We start from the raw sequence: 10,435 nt of genomic DNA, 5'->3' as shown, positions 1-10,435 counted from the left end.
GCCGGGTCAGCGGGGAGGACCCGAGGGAGGCTGAAGAGAGGCACCGGGAGCGCCGCTGCTGGGAGCGGCTCGTTGGTCTAGGGGTATGATTCTCGCTTCGGGTGCGAGAGGTCCCGGGTTCAAATCCCGGACGAGCCCTACTTTTTCTACGTTTTTTTATTTTCCCCTTTAAACCTATTGGAGGTCACCGTCGGTTTCGTTCCTCGTGCGCGTCTCCTCCGAGAGACCCACGTGACGCTGTTCCGGCCCTCTGACTTCATTTTCGAAGCGAAGGACCGGCGGACCTCGAGGTGGACACCACCGAGCGACCCCCGCCCCGCCCCTGCGCTGCGAGTGGGATAGGCGTGGCGGAGGCTAGAGAACCCTCCCGCTCTCGCTGGAACGTAGAGCGTGCCGGGGTGTTTGTCTGCTTGTTTTGCTGCTGTTGTGGTGGTTTTTTGTTTGCTTGTTTTCTCTTTTTTTAAAGGAGCAGTTTTAGGTTTCTTTGCATCTATGAGTCATAAAAAGAAAAAAGTTCAAAAACAAGGACCAGGGCTCGTCCGGGATTTGAACCCGGGACCTCTCGCACCCTAAGCGAGAATCATACCCCTAGACCAACGAGCCACGGTGCACTCCTCTCGCCCGTTGTCATAAAGGTCTATGGAAGTATTTAGTCTGGCGCCCCCTCGTGGCCATCCGCGTGTGGTAGCGTTTCTGTGCTTTAGGTTGCGTTTTATACTTCGTTTTTAATTTTCCTTTTTTACTGTTTTGTTCTTTGAAAATCAGGAGAGTCAGGAAATGTGACAACACCGTTATTAGTGTAATACTGACCTATTGTTCTGAAAACCAGAATTTTGTCTTTGTAGCTAACAAGCTATATGAGACAGTGTCCGAGCGGCAAATGCCATTTCCTGAGTTTTCAGTGTTGTGTCTCAGTATTTCACACTTTCCAATTTCGGTGAAATTGTCTACTTCTCGATATTACATATTTTAAAAGACTCCTCTTCAAACCCCCACCCTTCCATCCTTGAACTTTGGCTTGAGACTTTTTGTTGTTTTATTTTGTTAAATCCCAGAGCGTGGAGGAATCCTTTAACATATCAGAGCCAGTATTTTTTCTTGAACTTAGTCTCACTGTGCAATCTTGAGTAGCCTGGCACTCACTGTATAGACCAGGCTGTCCACAAACCCACAGAACTCCATCGGCTCTGCCTCCCAAACGCTGTGGTTTTCATATTTTTAATTTAAATCGTTTAAAAGCATGCATCACACCAGGCCTGAGTTGCAATCTTGCCCCCTGTAATTTCTTAGGGGCCCCCAGTACCAAACTTAATTCTATTGTTCCACTGGCAACTGCTTGTGTAATTGTGGTCTGGTTGCTCCTTATCCTGAGATGGACAAAGAAATCCCAGCTCGCGCTTTCTCCAGCAGCACACACCATATGCTAAAATTGAAACAAAACAAAGAATGGCATGGCTCCTGTGTTCTGTATTTTTTTTTAAGTCATAGCTTCTTACGTATATTATATCTTTAAATGTTTCTCATCGCTGCTTACGACAGACATCAAGTAATTCTGAGTGATCATAATTTGTCCCAAATTCCTTACCAATGTGCATTTTGGTACTCTGAGGCATAGTCATTGAGCTAAACAGCTAAACCCGTGAGAAATTACAAACAGGCAGCGGGTTATCTTAAACAGAGTCGTTCGTTTTATGTCTATGGTATTCCTCAGCTTACTCATTCGTTTCTTGCCCCCTCATTCGGCAAACATTTGGCACACCGTGGTTCTTGACCTTTGTCATTTTTTCCCCCTAGGGTTTGATACCAGAAAATTACAACATTGGGATTCTCATGTGCAGTCTCCGCCCTTGTTTTATTTGAAACTTTAATTCTTAGGGCTCTGGGCAAAAATGGTGCGAATACTCTTTAGAATATTCTAGAAGCCAGGATAATTTATTCATGGAAATCTAACTGGGGGAAAAAATGTGCCCCAGACACCACAGAAGTCTCTATTTCCCAAATAAAGCAGTGATTGTTACTGAGACAATGTGATCCCTTAGTGTCCACAAACTCAGCGTGCATGCTGTCCTGCTCTACCTGGATTCACTGTAGCTAGCACAGCGCTGACCTCCTCCGCTTCGGGGCAGCACAGTGAAATGCTCTCAGTCCTGGCTTGCCTGGTCTCCGGAGTCCTATGAGCCCCCATAGCCAGTAAAGGAGTTTATCTCTTACTCTCCGCGGTCCAGATACTAGACTATCTCATTTATAATAAAGAAACTGACAGTAGGACTCAGAGTAACGGCTGCCTCTGGGTGGAAAAGCTTCTGTCCTGGTGGAAGGAATGCGATGCTTCCAAGCTGATGGCTGGATGGCTCTCGTCAATTTGACACAAACCAGAGTCACCGAAGAAGGGGGAGCCTCCGTTGAGGAATTGCCCCCATCAGATTGGCCTGTGGGCATGTCTGTGGGGCTCTGTCTTATTAATGATTGCTGCGAGGAGGGCCTAGCCCCCTTGAGCTCTCTCAGCCCTGGGAGCTGGTTCTGGTACACTGAAACAAGACACAGGAGCAAGCCAGTCAGCAGCATTCCTCCGTGGTTCTGTGAGCCCTTGCCTCGGCTTCCCTCAGTGGACTGCAGGCTTTTTTGTCATGGTGTTAATTACAGCAATATAAAAACGAACCAGGACAGCCTGTGGCTCAGCCCTGAGCACGTCCTTCCCCAGAATAAGGTCCTTGAGGAACAGGACAAGGGTGGTTGCAGGGCACAGGGAGTCTGAATCCTGAGGACCATTTTCCCCCCAGATACACTGAATGAAATGCCTAGTGGCATGTCCTTCTGGACCAGGATAGAAAGACAGGGAGAACTATAGGGCCATGGAAAGAAAACAGCCTCTGTGGATTCTGGTTGAGGCAAGAACCCCAATATGTTTGCTAGAAAGGTTGCCAACTACAGATAATTTTAAATTTTAAACATTTTTTGTTACCATAGCAGGAAACCAGGCTTGTGGCCGGAATGTGTGTGACCTTGGGTAGGACCCCATTCCTCTACCAGACATTCGCTGGGAATCTCACAAATGATGCTCTTAACTCTGAGGCGTTTTGTTGTTGTCACTGTTTGGTTGGTTGGTTTTGTTTATAAAACTGGGGTTAGTATTATTAGTTATAACAGCAGTCTGTACGTGTATGATGATGAGAACCGAACTTGGACCCTATCTCTGGCCCATAATTTAATTCACAATAATGATACCCTAACTTCCTGCGTCTAAGTGAGCTACCAGCTTGCTGTATCAGCGATGTACGATTTAACGTATCAGCTGTCGGGAGGACCTCGGGAAACGGCTCGGGAGGTCAGGGTGCACGCCAGCAGCCCTGGCAGTCTCAGTTCAATGCCCTGAGCCCACGTGGGAGAAGGGAGCCAGCTCCTTTGGCTCTCCCCACGTCCTGACTTCCACACGTGCCTCAGCCTGCACGCCTCCCCACGCATGCGGGATAAATGCAGGCAAGTTCTTTAAGAAGTTCGCTTCTCTGCAGTCTTTTGAAATCCTGTCTGTAACTATCTTAGAGAATGAAGGGCGCCTCTCTGAGGAGCACGCATGCGCCTTTCTTCCCCTCCTAACTTGCTGCTTGCCATCGAAGCCTTTCCGCAAACTCCAACCCCTCGCCACCCAGGCTCACCTTGAAATCCTCTGCTGTGGTGAAGCCTCCTCAGCTTCACCTGAGCGAGGTTCCTAAAACACAAGGGAACGTTCCCAGGCTGCAGTGGGTGACAGCAGGCAGCTGTGCCTCCACCACTGTCACTTCTCCTTTAGTCATTGCTCCTCCTCTGAGGACCTGATTGCCCTCACTCCCATACTTTTCTGCCTGTAGGCTCGGAAGAAACGAAAACCTTGATTTCCAGATGCAAACTTTTCTAGCAAAAATAGCTCTTCGGGATGAGAGATATTTCCCTAAGGAAGGCGTTCTTTCTACAGGACTGTGAACGAAGCTAACTTTGCTTGGGCAAGCCTTTCTCAAGATGACCCGGTGTCTTAGCCACCTTTCTGTTGCTGGGAAGAGACGGCACGACCCAGAAAACCTCCAGAGGAGTTGGTTGGGGCTTGCCGTCCGTTCCAAAGGGCTGGGGAATACGGCAGCAGGCAGGCAGGCAGGCGTGGCGTTGCATGTAGCAGTAGGTGAGAGCTCACATCTGACCCACAAGCACAAGGAGAGAGAGACAGAGAGACAGACACACAGAGCGAGACAGAACACAAGCAAGCACTAACTGGAAATGGTGTGGGCTTTTGAAGCCTTAGGACCACCCCCAGTGCCACACCTCTTCCAATAATGCCACACCTCCCAATCCTTCCCAAACAGTTCCACCAAGTATTCAGACATGTGGGCCTTTCGGGACCATTTTCATTCGACCTGCCATAACTTGAATTCATAACTTTAAAATAATTTTTTTTTTTACATTTATTTACGTAGTGCCTGTGGAGTATGTACGTGGAGGTCACAGAACAGCTTGTAGGAGTTTAAATCACAGGGTTTATCATACCCTTCCACCATGTCGGTCCCAGGGGCTGAGGTCAAATCTTGAGGCTTGAGGGCTAGTGTCTTTATGGGATGAGCCATCACAGCAGTCCTTGGACTCATCTTTGGGTCTAATGGTTGGTCATCCATTCAGGGTTCAGAACATCTTTCTGCCCCTACCTGCAGATCACAGTGTTTCATTTTTCTTGTGCTAACATTTTGTTTAAATACACTTTATTTTTAGACAAGATAATTATAATTATATTATATATATAATATATGTCATAATTATATTATATATATATATACACATATATAATGTATGCCTCTATCTCTACTCTAAATAAATCACAGTCAAAATTAAAGAAGAGTTTAAAATGACATCAGTCTCATTTGTCTTGGGTTCGGTGTTAAATGCATGACAAGCAGCAGGCAAGTTTGGTGACTGGCAACAGAGCCAATGTAAGTGCTAAGTGCTTTTTTTTTTTTTCATTTCTAAACCATTCTTAAAGGAAATCCTGTCTGTGTCCCTCAACAGAGGAATGGATACAGAAATTGTGGTTTATTTACACAATGGAATACTACTCAGCAATTAAAAACAAGGAAAATAAGAAGTTTGCAGGCAAATGGTGGGATTTATAAAAGATCACCCTGAGTGAGGTATCCCAGAAGCATGAAAGACACACACAGTATATACTCACTTATAAGTGGATACTAGACCTACAATATAGGATAAACATACTAAAATCTGTACACCTAAAGAAGCTAAGCAAGAAGGAGGACCCTGGGTAAGATGATCAATCCTCATCAGAAAGACAAACAGGATAGACATTGGAAGAGGGAGAAAACAGGAAAGAGGACAGGAGCCTACCACAGAGGGTCTCTGAAAGACTCTACCCAGCAGGGTATCAAAGCAGATGGTGAGACTCATAGCCAAACTTTGGGCAGAGTGCAGGGAATTTTATAAAAGAAGGGGGAGATAGAAAGACCTGGAGGGGATAGGAGCTTCACAAGGAGAGCCACAAAACCAAAATATCTGGGCACAGGGGTCTTTTCTAAGACTGATACTCAAACCAAGGACCATGTATGGATATAACCTAGAGCCCCTGCTCAGATGTAGCCCATGGCAGCTTAGTATCCAAGTGGTTTCCCTAGTAAGGGGAACAGGGACTGTCTGATATGAACTCAGTGGCTGGTTCTTTGACCACCGAACCCCCCCCCAAGGGGGGGAAGCAGCTTTGCCAGGCCACAGAGGAGAACAGTGCAGCCAGTCCCGGAGAGACCTGATAAGCTAAGGTCAGATGGCTGTGGAGGAGGACTTCCCCTATCAGTGGACTTGGAGAGGGGCATGGGAGTAGAAGAGGGAGGGAGGGTGGAATTGAGAGGGAATGAGGGAGGGGGCTACACCTGGGATACAAAGTGAATAAACTGTAATTAATATAAAAAATAAAAATTTAATTTAAAAACAGAGAAAATCCTGTCTGGAGTAACAGAGTCCAGAAGAGCAATGCTTTTACTCACAAAACTGGTAGTTATTGAAGCTGACCAGGATGTACTTACTGTAGCTCGGGTCATAAAGGGCTTTACATTTTCTTGCTTCTGCTCTCCAGGTTTATTTTGAGTGAGTTAACACCCACCTCTGATGACTTGTTTTAGGGCCCTGGTCTCTTGTGAAGCCAGTTTCCTGTTGGAGAAGCTTCCTTCACCTGTCATTATTGTGCTTTTGGTCCCTTGGCCCTCTGGCCTTCTCTGGAAGCATTTCCACCAATGAGCGAGTCACCCATGTCACCGTCTATCCTACTCACCATCCAGTCCTCCACCTTGAGGCACAGCCTGACCAAAATTTCCTGGATTCTGGAGATGTCAGACAAAGGTCCTGGAAGGTGATGGTGCTGACAGCTGCAGACTGAGGTGGTCACCTGGAGGAAGTAGCCGGCTGAAAAGACGGTAGACACTGATCTTAGAGACAAGGTTGACAGTCTAGAAATCAGAACTCTTTTTCTTGACTGTATTTCCTACTCGGTTTATAGGATCTTATATCAATCTGATTCCGCACTACCTCTCAAATGCTGCCTTCCTCTCTCTCTCCACCTGCTCTTTCAGCCCTTTCTTTATCTCTCTCTTTCCTTCTGCGACAGGGTCTCAGTGTGTAATCCTGTCAGACTTGTAACTCCCTGTGTAGAAGGAACTCACAAAGACTGTCTGCTTCTGCCTCCTGAGGGCAGGACGAAAGGCAAGCATTCCCTCCCCCCCAGCACAGACCTGACTGTGTCTTTCGTCACGCTCTACTCTCCACAGAATAGCTTAAGGGTCTTTGAAATATCACCGAGGCGCACAGGGCTGGCATTCTTTCTTTCCCTTTTCTCTCCCTCCAGACCAAAAGCTGTTGCAGATCTGTTGTGTGTGCACCCACACATGCCTGATGCACATTTTCCTGTCTTCTGAGTTTGCTCTTCCTGTTCTGTTTTTGTTTTTTTCGTTTATTTATTGACATAAGACTCTCGCAGGATACTCTGCACTGTGGTGCAAGCTGGCTTAGAACTCACGCTGCAGCCTAGGCTGTCCTCACACTTGAAACAGCCCTCTCTCAGACTCGCCCTCCACAGCTTGCTTCTTCTGTTTCTCTAATAAACTTTTCATTCATTAAAAGCCCACCTCGAATATGACATCTTTCATAAATCTTTCCCAGAGTCCTCTTGGCCAAGCGTTTCCGTGTTGAAGTGCACGTACAATCCGTCAAGCTTTGACACACGTCTGCGAGAACCGCTGTTTCCATTAGCCTCCAACAACGGCCTTATTTGCTTTCTCTTCAAGAATTGCTTTGAGGTGACTGTGGTGGCCCGTGCCTTTCATCCCAGCATTCAGGACCTTTCATTTGAACACTCAGGAGGCAGAGGCCGGCAGATCTCTGTTAGAGGCCAACCCGGTCTGCAAAGCAAGTTCCAACAACAGGAGAACCCAAAAGCGTTGTTTTCAAAATTGAGTATCAGGCTGCCTACTGGAGGGGTGCTCCCCCAGAGTGAAGTCTCCCCCAGAGTTAAGTCTTGGGGCTGGCACCTGCAGTTCAGCTAACACTGCCACTCATTGGAAGGACCTGGGGACAGACGAAACACTGGTGATATGCTCTCTCCTGGTTTTCTCTAATTGCCTGGTAATTAGGAGCTTGCTCTACTACATGGTCAATAGCCTAGAACAGGACAGACATCAGAAGGACACAGGTAAGACCGGCTTTCTGCAAAACCCTGAACCGGGAGACTGCAGTTTCCCCGCAGTTTGGACTCCAGCAACAATGCTCTGCTTCTAGTCTTGCTCCTGTCTAAAACTTGTTGTCCTACCCAACACTCTTCCTTGGATTTTCCTATTTTTCCTTCACTCTCATCCGTTTTGTGTGCTGGTCCTTCTCTTTTTCCTTTTCCCCTTTGGAGACTATTCTCAGAATCCTGCTCTTTAAGGATTCGTTGGGCAGCTCTCTTGCAGCCAGGCACTGTTCTGGACTGGCAAGTTCAGAATCGAGGCGGGACAACTCCCCGCCCCCATCCTAACTTACAGGCCGAGGGACACTGATATGCTAAACAAACAGTAAGTGCATTCACTGGTGACTTAGGTGGCAGGAAAGAGTTCCAATTCCCATTCCTTTCCTGTCTTTTGAAAGCTAGAAGAGGGGCTGCTCAGAGGTTAGGGCAAGATGGAGACGTCTCAGGTTGCAACACAAACGGTCCATTTCAGGCCAAGACAGACTCTGGGCACAGGTCAAAGGGACGGTGGGTCCTTTTATGTCTGGACGACTGAATGGAAAGTCTCTCGTCTCACACTTCGCTCCCACCCCCCTTCCCGCACCCCGTCCCTAAATTAATTGCTTTTCTTTAGGGGAGGCCGGGAGCAACCAAGCAGAACCTAGCGAGGGATGAGATCAGGACTTGGAGGAGAGCGCGGGGAGGAACCTGAAGAGATCTGTGGGACTGGCCGCCACGCGGGGAGGGCAGACTCTGGCGGCGGTGGGCAGCAGGGCAACCCCAGGGCCAGCCACGCAGGCAGGCTCGGCTTAGGGCCGCTACAGAGGCACGGTTCGCGGGCGTGCAGCACGGACACACGAAGGGTGGGACCCGGGGGCGGGGCCTCGCTAGAGGGGCACTCGCGTCGTCCAATGGTTCCTCTCACGGGATGCGCGGTGAACCAATGAGCGGGCAGAGGGGCGGGCCCGGGGGTGGGGCCTGCGGCTGGGCGGAGGGCTGGCGGCTGGCTGCAGGGGCCGGGAGCGGGGAGCGGTGGCGCGGAGGTGTCCTGGCGCCCGCAGCCGCGACTCGGAGTCGTGAGGTCGAGCCGACCGCAGCGGGGAGCCGGCGGAGCGGAGCGGCGGGAGCAGGATGGCAGAGGCCCTCGGAGCCGTGGCACTGATCGCCGCCCCGGCTCGCCGGCGCTGGCTGTGGTCGGTGCTGGCCGCGGTGCTCGGGCTGTGTGAGTGATGCCGGGCCGGGCCGGGGTCGGGCGGGGGCTCGGCGGCCGCGCGCGCGCTCGGGGCGCCGCGGAGGGGAGGGGGCGCGGCCTGCGCGCTCAGGGGCCCGGGCGCGCCGCCCGGGGAGCGCGGCCGGCGGCCGAGGAGCCTCTTTCTTTGGATCCCTTTGCGTGGAGGGGGGGGGTCCCTATCTTGCAGTTCCCTGGGGGCCACACGCAGGAGCCCACTCGCGCTCAGTCCCCTGCCGTCGCCTCCTGGTGACTGGGTCGTTCGGGGTCTCCCGGGAGTCCGGCTCTGGAATTGGGGTTCTTTCCACCTTTGGGAGATGGCGGAAGGTTGCAGGATTTTTCATCTGTTGGGGCCTTTGTTGGTTTATTTCCTTGTTTAAGCCAGTGTTTTCCTTTTACCTGGTAATATCTGTTTCGAATGTGCACATACGCATTCGTAAGCCTCCGTGATAGAAAACTCAGAATCTCATTTTTCTCACCCCTGCGGTCTGCAAATCACAGAGAAGAAATTTATGTTACTTCTGGACTAAAATGCAAAGGCTTAGAAAGTTTGAGTCGAATTCATACCGATGCCAAGCATAGGTACCATAATTTGACAAGACGTAGAACATTTACAAAGCATGTTTTTACTTTGATTTAAAAAGCACCCTTCCCGGCCCCTTACCAAATAACTAGACCAAAGTTTTTTATAAAGGCTCCGGCTTGGTTTATGTGAATTGGATGAGTTGTTTTATGAGGCGCCTCAAGTGGTGTCTGCCCCAGAACTTTGTGTGTGTGTGTGTGTGTGTGTGTGTGTGTCTGTCGTTCGAAGCGAGTACTTGTTTCTGTCTCCAAATTCGGTTAAGTAGTGGTTACAGAGAGGACGAACTGCTGAGAAAACACAGGGGATTCCTCCCCGCCCCATTTCTTTTGTTGTGCAAAATATAATTTGTTCAGTGCCCATTACTCAGTATCTTTAGTGTTAAAGGTCTCTCTTTTTTATTTTTTATTTTTTTTTGAGACAGGGTTTCTCTGTGTAGCCGTGGCTGTCCTGGACTCACTTTGTAGACCAGGCTGGCCACAAACTCACAGAGATCAGCCTGCCTCTGCCTCCCTGAGTGCTGGGATTACAGGCGTGCACCATTGCGGCCAGCCGTGTAAAAGTTCTTAATGTGGTAGTCTCTGGAACCAGAAATATAGGTGAGATTCTGTTAGATTACCAGCTTTCATTTAACCTAGTATAAATGTGAAAATGGACAAAGATTCGCTTTGTCTGTATCAGATGGGATCTGTTCTGTGTTTTCCTCTTTCTCCTAAGGAAAAAGAAAAGGTGTTTTGCCTGCTGTTTGTTTTTGTATTGGTATGGCTTGTATTCGTGTTTAAGCAAAGAAGGATAAAATAGACCCAAACTCCCTCTTGCCAGAACTCTTGTGGGCTGAACTGTGTTATGTCAGACATTGCTGTTAAGAAAGGACAGAGTGACCTTGAATTCAGGGTGTTAAAAGCAG

The 10,435-nt window shown here is 49.0% G+C and overlaps 1 protein-coding gene, 1 long non-coding RNA gene and 2 other non-coding genes across 7 annotated transcripts in view; 2 read left to right on the top strand and 2 right to left on the bottom strand.

Moving 5' to 3' along the window:
* Nucleotides 1-66: 66 nt before the first annotated feature.
* On the top strand, nucleotides 67-138 carry Trnap-cgg (transfer RNA proline (anticodon CGG)). Its single transcript has one exon. It is a non-coding gene; the product is annotated as a tRNA-Pro (tRNA).
* A 393-nt stretch (nucleotides 139-531) lies between these two features.
* Nucleotides 532-603, bottom strand: Trnap-agg (transfer RNA proline (anticodon AGG)). Its single transcript has one exon. It is a non-coding gene; the product is annotated as a tRNA-Pro (tRNA).
* A 3,818-nt stretch (nucleotides 604-4,421) lies between these two features.
* LOC132646390 (uncharacterized) lies at nucleotides 4,422-8,566 on the bottom strand. 2 transcript variants are annotated; one of them, XR_009584630.1, is made up of 4 exons: nucleotides 8,429-8,560; nucleotides 7,143-7,581; nucleotides 6,293-6,423; nucleotides 4,422-4,667 (listed from the first exon to the last, which is right to left on the bottom strand). It is a non-coding gene; the product is annotated as an uncharacterized LOC132646390 (long non-coding RNA). The 2 variants fall into 2 exon arrangements; XR_009584629.1 differs by having other exon boundaries at nucleotides 7,143-8,566.
* A 141-nt stretch (nucleotides 8,567-8,707) lies between these two features.
* Mpzl1 (myelin protein zero like 1) overlaps nucleotides 8,708-10,435 on the top strand; it is a 40,667-nt gene continuing 38,939 nt past the window's right edge. For 2 of the 3 annotated variants that reach the window (XM_021658259.2, XM_021658258.2), the window contains exon 1: nucleotides 8,709-8,942. In XM_021658259.2, coding sequence (XP_021513934.1) covers nucleotides 8,852-8,942 — 91 coding nt within the window. In that variant the 5' untranslated portion in view covers nucleotides 8,709-8,851. Of the gene's footprint in view, nucleotides 8,943-10,435 lie in introns of all 3 variants that reach the window. The other variant, XM_021658260.2, reaches the window with a different exon arrangement.

This window comes from Meriones unguiculatus, chromosome 11 (assembly GCF_030254825.1).
Source record: "Meriones unguiculatus strain TT.TT164.6M chromosome 11, Bangor_MerUng_6.1, whole genome shotgun sequence".
In the NCBI taxonomy this organism is placed as follows: Eukaryota; Metazoa; Chordata; class Mammalia; order Rodentia; family Muridae; genus Meriones; species Meriones unguiculatus.
The sequence above is the reverse complement of the archived record's forward strand: the minus strand, read 5'-3'. Positions and strand labels throughout refer to the sequence as shown.